Genomic DNA, 16,198 nt, shown 5'->3' on the forward strand with positions numbered 1-16,198 from the left:
AAAAAACATGTAATGAGTAGAATTTAAAGTAAACTAAGTTAGATATAAAGAATTAATAATATTTGCAAAAGAAAATTCTCAAGGCGAAAAAATAGCGAAAATCATAATAAATTTGAAAGAAATTTATCAAATTTTGAAATTAGGGCGTTTTGTTTAAGGTGAAGGAGTGCGATTTTCGAAAAACGCTTGAAAATGTTTTGTAGAAAATTTAGTTCCTGATCATTAAAATTCTTCCAAATCTTTTATAGCTCTTACCATTTTAGAGCTAGCCATTAAAAAACGTGTTTTATTCGTTTTTAGGTGTCAGCCATTTTGGATTTTTGAGGGGTTAGAATTTGAAAATGGGACTTTTGCAAATTTCACTGTTAATGTAAGATCCGATACGACAATATTACAAATTTTCAAGTCTCTAGCACGTTTCTAAACAGTTTAGATGAGCACACGAAGTCGACCACTTTCAATGCTATTCCCCCTAAGAATGAGATAGAGGGGAAATTTCTAGATTTGGGGGGGGGGGGTTAAAATGTGAAAATGTCATTTTTAAATATTTTCCTTGGGGCCCAAGACCAAGAAGCGTTTGGGCAAGACCAAATTTCAACTCCCTAGCAGCTCTTTTTACACTCACCTAGGCCCCTATTACTAAATGAATCTATTACTTACGTTCAATAACAAGGGAGTTAAAGTGGTTTGCCGACTAACGTTTTTTGCAAATTTGCACCCCCACCCCTAAGTTGTCGACTACCCCTGGAGGCGACGACATGGGTTTTTACACTTACCTAGGCCCCTATTACTAAAATCAAAAGTCAATTTAAATGAGTCTTTTACTTACGTTCATTAACAAGAGAGTTAAAAGTGGTTTTCTGATTAACGTTTTTCGCAACTTTGCGCCCCCACCCCTAGGTTGTCGACCACCCCTGGAGGCGACGACATGGGTTTTTACACTTACCTAGGCCCTTATTACTAAAATAAAAAGTCAATTTAAATGAGTCTTTTACTTACGTTCAATAACAAGGTAGTTAAAAGTGGTTTTCTGATTAACGTTTTTCTTAACTTTGCGCCCCCACCCCTATGTTGTCGACCACCCCTAGAGGCGACGACATGGGTTTTTACACTTACCTAGGCCCCTATTACTAAAATCAAAAGTCAATTTAAATGAGTCTTTTACTCACGTTCAATAACAAGGGAGTTAAAAATTGTTTTCTGATTAACGTTTTTCGCAACTTTGCGCCCCCACCCCTATTTTGTTTTCAAGGAAAATAATGGAGTTTCATAGGACCACTGGCATTCCAATCATAGTGGTAACAAAAGAACAACCTGGTGCTCAGAGAATACTTCACCATGGACTCTCCCATTCAGAATTTGTCCTTAAGCTGAGACAGAACATCCAGACATTATGCCCGGCAAGCAAACCAACAACTGTACCACTGACACTCTGCTCATCTCAACCGTCTTCGCAGCAACTACAACCACTATCTAGTTCTCCACAGCATCACTCACAACCAACTTCAACACAACTTCCTGCTGTTGGTCTTATCAGCCCCCGGTTGGTTCCAGGCGGTCTCAGCTATAACGAAGTTGTTAAGTCAAAACCATCGAGTGTTGTGAAAAAGCAGAGCAAATGTGTGGTGTCAAGTGTTGAGGGTGATCCATCAATGTTAGAGTTAGATTCCTGTTTAGATGATAGTTCTCCTTTAATTTTAAACTGATTCATTCTGACAATGACCTTGTACCTGCTAAATTAAGTAACTTAGATAATTCTTTGCACAAAACAAATTCACTGGCTCAAAATAACAAACTAAAAGGTTAATGTAATCAATCTTTTTATTCAACTAACTGTGATTTAATAATGCATTACAATTGTCAAGGTTTAAATTTAACAAAAATTTCAGCTCTCAATTTATTTTTATCTGAGGCCAATTTGAATATTAAAGCTATATCTTTTAATGAACATTGGTTAGATCATAATTCAGCCTCTCTGTTAAATACAATCAATAATTTTAAATTGGCTAGTGTGTAATGGTCACATTTAAAAAAAGTCAAAAATCTTTTTATAAATTTCCTGAATATTTACAAATTGTTTAGTTTTGAAGCATTATTTACTTAAGTTTTGTATAAATTTGTGTAAAGCATTCAATCTTAGAATTTTAAATTTAAATATTTAGGCCTGTATGTACAGTTTATGCAACAAAATGTTCAATGTTTCATAGGATGATGTAGATTTAAGCATGATGTCACATTTGTGTCCTGACTTCTGACGTTGTCTATTGCAATTTTATGTTGCTGAATGACAATAAAGATTATTATTATTATTATTGGGGGGGTTAGTTTTAATTATTTTAAGGCCGCGAAGGTTTGAGCGCGCTCGACAACAATGCCCAACATGTCCGCTGCAAGTCAAGTCGCCTAGTTCGTGCCTTGGCCGCCGCGACTTCGGGGCGCTGACATAGACGTGGTGGGGAGCAGCCGAGACGCCGGACAGTGGACATTTCTTGAGTCAGTCTACGGCGAGCGCTTGTTCGCTAAACACCCTTCCTCAAGAGCGTGCAGCGGACCTGCGAGCAAAGATCGTCGATTCGATTCGCAACGTGCGAGACAACATAAAAGCGAAAAAATAATAAATCGAGAGAAGTATCGTCAGACGTAAGTACTGTGGGATATCATTACGTTAATAATAATCCTATTTTCCCCGTTTTACTTTGGCGAGTAAAAGTTAACATTTACTATCATCTTAGTTGTAAGTGATTAGCGTATTGTATTTCTCGGGCCGGCACTGCGTGTGCGGTGCCACAGTAGCCTACACTTTTTAGTTTATTTATCGGAAGTTATTTTATTTTATTTTACCTAAAAGTATTTCATTTAGTTATATTTCGAAGCCAAGAAGTTCATTGGCATATTAGCGCTGACTCTTTTCATTTCGTTATTTTGTTATTGCGCGGGTCGACCTTTTATTTTACTACGAGAGATTGATTTTTAGTTTTTATTCGAGAAGCGATACCTTTTGTTAGACTAGAAGCTGGTCACGTATTTTAATTCTCATAGCAGCATCGTATTTAGTGCCGATATATTCCTGGTCAGTGCGTCGTTGTGCTTACATGCAACCATAGTATCGGGTGCATGTAGGACGACGAAGAAAACGTCTACGAAGATCGAGAGGCGGTTAGCAAGCGACGGAGACTCAGCTAGAACCCTGGACTACTCCCGAGCTGTCCGAGCAAATCGGAGGTAAGTTTACGATAGGTGCCCTACCCGACATAAACACCTCACAAGTTCTTATATAAGAGGAAGTGGCTGTAGGGGCGGATCTTGCATATTAGTGGATAAGAACTGTAAATATGTAACAATAACACAGTTTTCCAATTTAAATGAAGACTTTATTTTTGAATGTTCTGCTATTGAACTTGTGGATTTTAATTCAATTTTGATTTCTATTTATACAGTACCAAATTTCAACATAAGTAAACAGTTTTTAGATAGACTTGAAATTCTATTTTTGATAATACAGAAAAAATTAAAAAAAAAATACTGTTTTTGTAACTGGAGATTTTAACATAGACATTTTAACGAATGACACATTCACAAGTAGATTTAAAGAAATTGTCGAATGTAATGGTTTTTGTTTTCAATTTGAGGAGCCAACTAGAATAACAAATACTTCATTTACTTGTTTGGATAATTTTATCACACCCAAAACGTTTAGTTGCCATTACAGGTTAAACACTGAGTTAGGTCTTTCTGATCACAATGCTATATTTATAAACCTCCCTATGCTAGCCAAGTGTAAAACCATCAAGAATACTTCTAGTTCTTTTAAGAAAAGAATCATCTCTGATAGAAATACAGATGAATTTTGCAAATATCTACAGAGCACTAATAATAATTTTGTATTTAACCCCACTTTAAACCCCAATGAAAATTACAATAGTTTTTTGAGAAATTGTTTATTATCTTTCAATCATATATTTCCTGTTAAATCACTAAAAAAGAATGCTAAAACTAATAAATCTACTCTGAATTGGGTGACCCAAGGTATAAGAATTTCCAGTAAGAGGAAACGAGAATTGCACTTGGAAGCCAAGTTTAGTAGAAACCAAGAGTTTTTATCCTATGTAAAGCAATACAAAAAAATATTTAATAAAGTTGTAAAAAATTCAAAAATTCTCTCAAATAATAACCTAATTAGAAAATCTGAAAACAAGTCTAAGGCAGCTTGGCAAATTGTTAACAATGAACTGGGTTTAAACCGTCCTCAAAGATACAAAATTATTTTAAAAGATGATACAAACCAAACCACTGTTAATAATCCTGATGATGTAGCTAAGCTTTTTAACAGTTTTTTCTGTAAAGTTATTAATCTGAATGTAAAAAAGGCTTCTGTCAATGGTGTTCATTCGTCTGTAAAATCATACTGCAGTGATGGTGGGGTTACATTGTTCAATCTTAGCCCCACTAATAAAGATGAAATAAAAAAGATCATCCTTTCTCTAAAGAACAAAATTTCAGTAGGCTGGGACGAAATCCCAATTAAATTGATCAAATCTGCTGCTGACATTATCTCCGAACCCTTATCTCTTATTATAAATCAGTGTTTAGAGAATGGTATTTTTTCGGATCAACTCAAGTACTCCCAAATTTCTCCCGTTTTTAAGAAAGGTTCAAAATCAGATATTAATAACTACCGTCCAGTATCAGTATTAAGTAATTTTTCTAAAATATTTGAAAAAGTAATAAGCTATAGACTAGTTAATTATTTTGAAAGTAATAATTTATTTTACAATAAACAATTTGGTTTCAGAAAAAACTTAAGCACAGTTTCTGCTCTTACTCAGTTTGTTAATGAGATTGCAGAGGCCTTGGACAGGTCTCAGGCCACAGCAGGTGTTTTCTGTGACCTGTCTAAGGCTTTTGATTGTGTGGATCACTCACTCCTGTTGCTAAAACTTATTGATTATGGGATTGGGGGAAGTTGCTTTTCTTTAATACAATCTTACCTTTCTGAAAGAAAACAAAGAACTTTAATTTTAGAAGATAACAAAAAACATTATTCACCATGGGAAATTATATCCACAGGTGTTCCCCAAGGCTCAGTATTGGGCCCACTTTTTTTTCTTATTTACATTAATGATCTTCCAAAAGCTATTAATAAAGAACTAATTCTTTTTGCCGATGACACTACTGCTTTGATCAAAAATAATAATACAGCTGAAATGTTTTCTTCTCTGCAAAGTGTGGTAAAGGACATGGAGCAATGGTTTTTAGAAAATGGGTTAAAACTTAATGTTGAAAAAACAAATATTATTAAATTTTCTACTAGACACAAAAATATGGAAAACTGTTCCTTTAATTTAGTTGAAGCTCATAAATTCTTAGGGGTTTACGTAGATGACGCAGTTAAATGGGATTCACATTTGAATTATTTACGTAACAAAATTAGGTCGATATCATCTTTATTCATACATTTAAGGGACTGTGTTTCTATTGAGACACTTAAAGTAGTTTATCATGCTTATGTGGAGTCAGTGTTAAGATATGGCATAATTTTATGGGGTCAAGCTACTGGTATTAAAACTTTATTCAGGTTACAAAAACGTATTATTCGTATTATTACCAACTCTCATCCACGCAGTTCTTGTAAGAAACATTTTCAAAATTTAAGAATTCATACATTAACAGGGTTGTATATTCTAGAATTATTAAATTACATACATTCAGTTAAAAATGAGCTACCCGAAACAATACATTTTAATCACAGGTATGAAACCCGAAATGAAAATATATTTAGACTCCCCAGACACCGTTTGACCCTATATGAAAAATCTCCATTGTACGCTGGGCTGAGATTGTACAATGTGCTTCCGCCATGCTATAAGTCACTAAGCAAAACCAAATTTAAAGATACAATAGATAATTTTCTTATTGACAAGGCTTTTTACTTAATTGAAGATTTGTACAGAACTACAATTAAAAATTTTTTTTTTTTTTTAAGTGTTTAATTTTAAGTTAAAAGTTTTAATGTTAAATATTTTATGTATGGATTTAATTTTGACAATGCACCTATTCTAAATGTTATGACATGTATGGAATGTTTTGTGCAAATAAAGTCTATTGTCAATGTCTATGTCTATGTCGACCACCCCTGGAGGCGATGACATGGGTTTTTACACTTACCTAGGCCCCTATTACTAAAATCAAAAGTCAATTTAAATGAGTCTTTTACTTACGTTCAATAACAAGGGAGTTAAAAGTGGTTTTCTGATTAACGTTTTTCGCAACTTTGCGCCCCCACCCCTATGTTGTCGACCACCCCTGGAGGCGACGACATGGGTTTTTACACTCACCTAGGTCCCCATTTCCAAAATCAAAAGTCAAAATCTCTGACTCTTTTTATGCATACTCAACTGCACCTAGCGCCTGTACTATAGTTCGGCCGCTTAGAAAGCGACCTCCTCTAGCATTAGCGCGCAGGTCGTTTTCTAAGCGGCCGAACTATAGTAGACTAACAGCCAATTTACAGTATTTGATTTTTTGAAATGAGAAAAAAAAATCTCGTCTCGTCTCAAACTAAAAATTCAATCTCATCCATCCCTACCAGAAAGCGATCAAAAGATATGATCACCAATGTGGCTACGGTTGCAAGAAACTATCACAGAACTCTCTGCGATAGTGCGAGATGTAAATCAACTGTGTCTGGCTTAAGTGGTAGTTTTAGTTTTGTTTCCTTCACATTAGTAAAGAGGAAGAGTACTGGGATTTTTCTTTTTTTGGTTAAATTTGGACATACGTGTTGAACTACAAGTGCAATAGAAGACATAAAACGGCATCACCTAAAAAAATTGGCTTAGGGACAAATATTAAAGCAATGGGTTAGTATTGTATTGGACAAGAGTACTAAAACATTTGTGTTACTGTTTAATAATTTAAATAGGTATTCACTTCCTTAATTAAGACTTAATTATTCACTTCCTTAATTCCTAATTAGACACAGTACATGATTTATAAGGGAATGTAACAATGGAGTATAAATTTTAAGTGGTCCTTTCGTTATTTTTGTTTGTATGTATCCTTTCTTTTATTTTGTTTTGTTTCAGATTTTTACTCCATTTAGTGATCAGTTATGAGTATTGGCGAGCTAAAAATATTTCTAAGGCCTTTGAAGAAGTTTGTGGTTTAGAGTCCTTGTTAAATAACGAGTCAAATCATCGTGACAACCTTTTTAGTTGCATAGAAGATGCTTTAAAACATGTTGTCTATGCTAGTAAAGCTTTCCTCTACCTGGAACAAAACATGCTCACTGAGGCAGAAAAGGTCAGTACTATCATAAAAGTAAACTTAAAGTCATGTGGATAAGCCTAAGAATAGCAGCACAGTGGATGGTGAGGTGAATAAAAACAATAATACCCATGGCCATGTTACAACAAACTTGCAGACTAGGTGAATTTCCATATGCATGATTTAAATTTCCCTAAAATATCTCTTAAAAAATTTCAGATTTATTCGCAACTAGCAGAGTACCCATCCTTTGTATGGGGTTGGCGTATAAGTATATATTATTGCAGTTATACTCATGCTCTGCGTTTGCAATGGGTAAGGACACCGTTTGAGGGAATTTGGTTCATTAAATTTATGGTATGCTATAGCATAAAACATCTACCATAGCCATAATGTTCTACTACTGTACCTAAGCAATAGAAAATACCCCAGCCGCAGCAAACCTGCTGACTAAGTGAATTTCCATTTGCCTGATTGGATTTACACTGAAATGTCTCCTTAAAAATATCACATTTATTCCCTATAAATAGAATTAGTTACACCCCGCTTACCTACGGAGTTAAGGTACAAGTGTTAACCTGAAACAGACAAAGGTTAGCTTAAGATAGGCCTAGCCTAGCCTAAGTCCCACAGAGTCTGGATTTACAAAAAAAAAAAAAAAAACACAAGCTGGCTTAAGTTTTCCTGGTGAGAAACAAATCGAGAAAAACGGAAACGAAAAATAAAACTGCTCCTTGAGCTTAAAACAAAACTAAAACTTGTACTTACTCAAGTGGTCAACTTAAGCAAACTTCTGCAAAACTAGTCTAGCAGAAACCTGTCTGCTGGGACAAACTTAGGGGAACTTTAGAACAGATTTAAAATTTAAGAGAAAGTCCAAATATAAATTTCAAGGCGTTAATTTAGAAGATTAAATCACCAACTACAATGCTTTGCTAAATTGGTTGGTTAAAAGTATCGTATGACTAGGTCTGAGAGTCAGGCCTAGCCCGCAAAATTTGGCTAAGTTTATCGAATAACTGAAACAGGCGAAGTAAATTTGAATAACGCAAGCAGCGTATTATTACACCACTCACCAATAGATGATCCAAACGACAAAAAAGTGTCACTAATACAAAACTCATTATTACTCACTAATACATAACTAATACACCGCGCACAAACAGTGTTGCAATAATTTACATAGGCTTACCCTACCTCACAGAAGGCTATCCTAATCACTATCGATCGACTCCTGGGAAAATCCCTGCAACCCGACTCGTGCGATTCCTGGGACTTCGTTTATCGTACAGGTGGCGTAATTTCCCACGTTTCGTCTTCAGGAAAATTACGTCACAAATATTTCATTCAAATACATTGTCACGTCAATTTAATAAATGATATTCAACAGAAATCCTTAACAGTCCATTGTCTTGACATATACTCTTCTACAGAATAAAAGGATCCTTTACATAGAAAATCATTTAATTTAATTTTAAAATCCTTATCGCTAAGCAGTCTTATACCTAATGGCAACATATTGTAATAAAAACTTCATTTGCATGAGGAGAAGATCCCCAAACAATCAAACCATACCTTAAATGGCTATGAAATAGTCCATAATAAGCCTGTATTAAAGTATTCTGATTCAATTCACCACACAAACATTTCATAGGAAATACACTAGAACTAAGTCTTGCCTTCACCAAATGAACATGATTTTGCCAATTTAGAGTAGAATCAAAAGTTAGTCCCAAACTTTGGCATTTTCATTTGGCATCTCAGTAATCTCTCTATGACTAAATACTACAGTTAATGTTTTATCTTTATATAAAACTATATTATTTTCTGTGAGCCAGTTCTCAACACCATTTTAATCCAACTCACAGTTTTCTAAGAGTTGACAAAAGTCTGTACTCCTGGTGATTACCGTGGTGTCGTCTGCATATAAGCAATATCTGTAAGGACATTTAAAAAGTCATTAACCACTATCAAGAACAATAATGGCCCAAGTACAGAGCCTTGATGGACTCTGCAGGTTACAGGTTTACATCGTGACACATTATTCCCTAATGCTGAGGTCTATTTTGCAGAAAAGACCTAAAAAATCTAAAGCCACACCTTTGATATTGTAGTGCTTTAATATTTCTAACAGTACTGTATGTGAAGCTCGATCGAGGGCTTAACTTAGATCACAGAAAGTGATTGCAGCAAAGTCCTTTTTTCATAACAATCTAGCACCTTATCAACCAGAGAAATAATTGCCAGAGTTGTCTTTTTCAGAATCCAAACTTTTCTTTGCAAATCAAATCATGGGATTCCAAATATTCTAAAAGGTTTAAATACCTGCTATTAAGTAATCCAATGTTGTTGTTAGCACTACTAGTTTCGGTGTCTGTGTGACACCATCATCAGGCTGTACAAGGACAGTTTTCTTTCTTCATACGAAGAGCGTCATATAATTTACACGAAAAAAATAAATAAACATTTAAACACGACACAAACACGAATACGAGACATTTATGGTAACTGATCAGTTAAGAAAACGGACGACGCTAACCCGGCGGAGTTTGAGTCCATACTAAATGTCCAGTTGAGTCCAGTTAGCATAAATGTCTCGTATTCGTGTTTGTGTCGTGTTTAAATGTTTATTTATTTTTTTCGTGTAAATTATATGACGCTAACGGCTTTTATGGGGTAAAAATAGGTTTTTCCCATTTTTGACCCAAAAAACATAAAATGTTGCAATTTCTTTCTAAACTATTTTGTAGAGCTTAAAAAAACAAATAATTTAGTATATTGAAGCGTTATGCGCCTAATGGTTATGGAGAAAATTCCAAAAAATTGTAAATTTAAAATTCCCATGTTATTCTTATGGAGAATAAGTACACTGTTGTAGTTTGCTTGTTTATTAACATATTTTGCCCAAATTTGGAAAATGTTTTTATTTCTTACCAACTATTAACATTTTACATAAAAAACACTTTTACCCTCCCTGTTGCAGCAAACCTAAGTATGTTTTAAACTGATTCTATTTAAATCTTACTAATATTATAAATCTGAAAGTTTGTGAGTTTGTGTGTGTGTTTGTGTGTATGTTTGTGTGTGTGTGTGTGTGTGTTGCTCAATCACGCATAAACTACTGGACGGATTGGGCTAAAATTTGGCATGATTATAGCTCACATTCCCGATTAACATTAAAGCATAAAAATTCTTTCGGGCTCCGCCTCAGTGGCTCTGTAGTTCCCCATGTTAACCTTATGATTTTTCATATTTAAAGGAATTAATGAATCTTAACAGCTGTTTCAATTAAACAAGTTGGTTCTGTTCTATGATGTTCAATAGCATCAAAGTTATAAGGATTACCAACAGGGTGCAGCACTATTATTTTTTTTATTTATGACAACAGCTAATTTCCAACCAAAAGGTGAGTGAGCGTAGCGAACGAACTTCAACCTTGGGGGTGAGATAGCGTAGCGAACGAGCTAACCTGAAGGCAAGTGAGCGCAGCGAACGAGCTCCAACCTAAAGGTGAGTGAGCGTAGCGAACGAACTTCAACCAGGATGTGAATGAGCCATGCGAATACTTATGAAGTTAAACGGGGCGAAGCCCGCGGGTACAGCTAGTAGGGAATAAATGTGATATTTTTAAGGAGACATTTTAGTGTAAATCCATTCAGGGAAATGGAAATTTCGCTTAGTCTGCAGGTTTGCTGCGGCGGGGGTATTTTTTTATCTTTTTGATATTAATTCCATTAGGTACCGGTATTTTATGGGTTTCTATGGGAAAATAAAAAAAATGAAAAAATCTCTGGAGGTATTATAGATTAGCACCCACATACCACGGACGAAAAGCCTCTTTGAGAACACCTTTTCCAGAACATCTTCCTCTGGTTACGATGTTTGCCTAAAAAGTTGAGTCAAGCACAAGCTTATATCGCGCTAACGGACATATATATATATATATGTATATATAGGGTTAGTAAAAAGTGTGGAGACCCCCTATTATTTTTTTAACGGCCCATACTAGAAAAATAAACTCGGCACACCTTTATGACATGTTATGAAGTACTTTTTGGGCATAACCGTCACTTGGTGTACATCCCCAAAATGGGGGATTTTGGGGGAAACTCAAACATTTCAAATACAAAGACCCATTGAGTGACCCCTCATTTTGAAGGTCCTGGTAAAAGAAAACCAACAACGCAAACTAGAGGTCTTTATCTCAATCCAGTAAAAAATGGCAGCCAATTGAAATTTTCAGAATTTAAATTTAACTTGCAGCTTTCCAAGTCTGGAGGCCCCCTGTAAATTTTGTAGCGGCTCACACTAGGATAACTAAACTCTACACACCTTTATGGCATGTTATGAAGTCCTTTTTGAGCATAACCACCACTTGGTGTACTTCCCCAAAATGGGGGATTTTGGGGGAAACCCAAAGGTTTTAAATGATAAGCCCCATCATTTTGAAGGTCCTAAGAAAAGAAAACTAACAACGCAAACTAGAGGTTTCTATCTCAATCCAGTAAACAATGGAAGCCGATTGAAATATTTAGAAATCGGAAATAACCAGGACCTTCAAAATGAGGGGTCACTCGATGGGTCTTTGTATTTGAAATTTTTGAGTTTCCCCCAAAATCCCCCATTTTGGGGATAAACACCAAGTGACGGTTATGCCCAAAAAGTACTTCATAGCATGCCATAATGGTGTGCCGAGTTTAGTTTTTCTAGTATGGGCCGTTAAAAAAATAACAGGGGGTCTCCACACTTTTTACTAACCCTGTATATATATATATACAGTAGAACCTCTTTAATCCGAACTAAATGGGACCAGGGGTAGTTCGGACTAGTGAATAGTTCGGATTACAGAACATATTGTTGTTTTTACATAACAATAGCTAAAACATGGCTAAAATTGATCTAAATTATTTTGGGAAAAGTGAAAAAAATGTTTTATAAATTAAAATACAGTGTTTATCCAATACATGGTGAATAAACAGTACTGTACATTAAATACAGTATACAATAAAGAACTGCTATACTGTGTATAGAGTACAGCAATGAGGGGTTCGGATTAGTGGACGTTCGGATTACGGGGGTTCGGATTAAAGAGGTTCTACTATATATATATATATATATATATATATATACTAGCTGTGTACCCGTTCTACGCACGGGGATCTTATAGTTATCAGTTGAAACCTTCTTATATAACAGCAGTTGGTTTGCATATTTTCAGATATGCTGGCCAAACTATTTATTAGCCTATACATAACTTCATTTTATGTTGTTTGTTGTTCCGGATCGGTATGACAATCAATAAAAGGATAAATTACCTGTGTCAGCTGGTCGATCCTAATGTATCCTATTACAGGAGATGCATTTCGGCGAAATTAAGTCGCCATCATCAGTCCTAATATAAGGTCTTGAGCTTCCCCATTAGGTGCGTCTTGGAGTTTTTGAAACACATACACGAACTATACACTTATACACATGACGAATAAAACATAAATACACGGTAGGCCTACTTTTATTTTTACTATGGACAAGTAGACGCGCGTCGGTCGTGTGCCAAGTCTCGACTGAAAACGCTCATTTAAAAAATGTAAGTTTCCCAGCAATATACAACACTGATTCAAGGTCTATTTCCCTTCAAAACGAGATCGGAAATGGTTGCGGTATTTGTAAACAACATTCAATGTAAACATATCAGTGACAGCTAGAAGAAATAATCTTGATTTGAACAGCTGTTCGTTTTTTCATAGAAGATTATGTGCTAAACATTAGGAGAAAACTTTACAAAAAAATCGCACAAAATTGGGTTTTTAAACGTCCGTCATTTTATTTACAAAGTGGTGACGCCATATTTTAGTGGCTAAAGACAATCTCGCCAATCCAGTGAATACATTAAAATGATTTGGAACTTGATAGGTACTCTCGTTTTTCTGGAGTAGGCCGCGTAAAATGGCTCTTGGGCCGTAACAGACAGGAAGACAGACAGAAATTTAGATGAGACTTGTTTCGGTTTCTCTAATGTATAAGACGTAAAAATAACCTAAAAGTTTATTATTCTGAGCAATGTTCAGACAAAACTCTAATTTTATTTATATAGATATATATATGAATTTGAACGGATGGTGTTTTTGGCCTCTAGGGACCTCAAAACGAAAAAAAAAAAATCGGTCCCGGGTCCAGGTCTTACCATGAGTACTATGGTAATAGCTTATTCCCTATATGGGAAATTCGCTAAAACTAGACAAAAGATTTAGTTCAAATTTAGTATTTTATTACGATCCTTTTAGCTGTAGGCCCATTTCTGTAAAAATTACGGTTTGAGAGTTATTACAACTTTTGTAATTTTACCCACAAAATACCATACTTTCTCCCACTGCATGTCCACGATGAGGATTGTTGACAAGCAAAGGAGAGAAAGTATGTGTCATATTGATGATAACTGTTTATTCATTATTTGGATTCCTGCTCCAGTGCATAGATATGATCCTACCGAAAGATGCGATGAACCGTTCAAACAAATCTGGGATCCATGGCATTACAGCTGGAGTGTTAATGGAATACGGTCACAGAGGAAACAAGTATGCATTGGCTGAGGCTAGTAAGGCAAAGGTGATAGACCATTCTATTGCTGAGTGGCACTTCTTCATCAGTAAATGCATGGGTAAGTATTTATGTTTTTAAAGATTTTAACTGGCTGGGTAGCCGAGTGGTTATAGTGCTTGCCTAAAGATCAAAAGGTTGCCGGTTCGATCCTTAGAAAGGTCAGTAGCTTTTCGATATTTCGAAACTGGACCCAGCTGTTCCTGATCATTGGATTTTAAATAAATGATCCTGGCTAATGAACAGCAAGTCTTAGTCAGTAATTCCCAAGTATAATGTAATCCCGTCCCGAAAATCAAGAAAATTTTTTTCATCGAAATTTCCCAAAATTTCAGGACCCGTCCATCTCTAGTTGTTTCTGACACTATTTGTAAGGACTGGATTTGGAAAAATAACTTGCTCTAACTCTAACTAAGTAACTCTTTAACTAAATAATAAAAATAAATCAAAAAGATTCTGACGAAAACGCCAGCAGAAACTGCTAAATTCTAAACCATGTTTCGGCCGTTTGCCTAACTACCAGCCATTGTTTACGCCGCCTCCATTACCTTTAACCAGTACTTAAAAGACTTGTGTGTGTTTGTGTGTGTGTGTTTGTGTGCAAGTAAGTTTACATTAAATCATCATTTATTCTGACCCCCCATTAACAATTTTTGTTATTTGCTTAGTATTATTGTTATATTACTGTCCAATATTGTTCCAGGGAGATTGCGCAGAGTAGCTCAATGTCATGATCTTGTAGACAGAACAGAAGTCACTGCGATTAATAAAGCTCTTGATCTTGACAAGGGGAATGCAACATACAAAGTTTTCCTGGGCCAAGTCTTGGCCGAGAAAACATTGAGGGAATACAAACATCATCCTAAAATAGAACCTGAGCTAAATAACAAAATTAAGAAAACAAACCATGCAGCTATGAAAAATTTTGAGTAAGTATGGATCAATTTTTTTTTTTTAAATAAAATAAAATAATTCTTTTCTTTTTTGTTATACACAAAGAACACACATTGAATAGTCATATAGGCTATAAATACATACACATGACTATTACAAAATGTTTAAAATATATAATAAGATTTAGTGTCAACAAAATAGTAAAAAAATTAAGAATTTCTAACTGAACATAAACAGAAATATAACAAACTTATATGCAACTTATAGGCCTATATAACCTCTCTAGCTGTGTGGGTGTTCTACGGACGGGATCATGTAGTCAGTTGAAACCTTATAATCAGAACAGCAGTTGGTTGCATGCAATACCGTTGCACATTATTGCACTTTTGTTATTAATAAAATCTGTTATGTAAGGCACAACATTTTTAATCTCACTTGGTTTTGGATTTTCTTACAAAACGTGATTGCAAATGGTTGCGGTATTTGTAAACAACATTTTAATGGAAACATAATATCCAGTGACGGATAGAAAAAATAATCTGTATCTGAACAGCTGTTCGTTACTTCTTGGATGTCGTATTTTCCAAACAGATGAGTATTTCATAAATGACATAATATGGTAAGCATTTAGAGAAAACTTGAAAAAATCTTACACAATTGGGTTTTTGAACGTCCATTATTTTATTTCAAAAGTAGTGAGGTCATATTTTAATGGCTAAAGACACTCTAGCCAATCCAGTGAATACAAAAAGACTATTTGAATCCCGATCGATGCTCTCGTTTTTCAGGAGTTTGCCGCGTAAAATGTTTTCTGGGCCGTGACAGATAGACAGAAATTGAGATAAGACTTGTTTAGGTTTCTTTAATGTATAAAACGTAAAAATAACCAAAAAATATATAACTCTGAGCAATGTATACACAAAACTCTAATTTTATTTATATAGGTATATAAATGTATCAATCATCGTAACATGAGCAGTAAATAAAAAAAAATATATATTTAGTTTCCGGTATAAAATAAATATAATAAAAGTATTACTAATCATAAACAAACATAGTTAAAATTGAAATTGTTCCCCTAATTTTGTTATGAAATTCAAATTAGACTTATGTTACTGTTATGTAACTTTTGTTTAATTCTTAATTCTTTAAAGTCTTCTGCAGCATAAAATGATGTAAATTTAAAAAAAAATCTTTTAGCGTTCTTTTAAATTTATTTAAATTGGTTTCCCTCCTCGCAGGAGCCGGCAGGTGTTGTGATTAAAGTAAACCCTGAATAATTAGTTTTCTTTTTAAAAATAATCCAGTTTATGCCATGGTAAGTTAACTTTAAATTTAGTTTCTAGTGGCAGTGATAAGAACCCGAGGGCCCTCTTCGCAAGTTTGTTCATTCCCTCTCCAAATAATCTTTCAAAACATTATCACAGGTATTTCCACCAAAGCT

At 34.8% G+C, this 16,198-nt stretch overlaps 1 protein-coding gene across 4 annotated transcripts in view; it reads left to right on the forward strand.

The window, feature by feature from the left end:
* LOC128985941 (uncharacterized) overlaps positions 1–16,198 on the forward strand; it is a 70,980-nt gene that overhangs the window by 21,823 nt on the left and 32,959 nt on the right. For all 4 annotated transcript variants that reach the window (XM_054405937.1, XM_054405939.1, XM_054405940.1 and 1 more), the window contains exons 5-7: positions 7,086–7,302; positions 13,732–13,921; positions 14,564–14,789. In XM_054405937.1, coding sequence (XP_054261912.1) covers positions 7,086–7,302; positions 13,732–13,921; positions 14,564–14,789 — 633 coding nt within the window. The remainder of the gene's footprint in view (positions 1–7,085; positions 7,303–13,731; positions 13,922–14,563; positions 14,790–16,198) is intronic.

Source organism: Macrosteles quadrilineatus, unplaced genomic scaffold (genome assembly GCF_028750875.1).
Source record: "Macrosteles quadrilineatus isolate MER2022 unplaced genomic scaffold, UCM_ALF_1.0 Scaffold_2__2_contigs__length_208266976, whole genome shotgun sequence".
Classification (NCBI taxonomy): Eukaryota; Metazoa; Arthropoda; class Insecta; order Hemiptera; family Cicadellidae; genus Macrosteles; species Macrosteles quadrilineatus.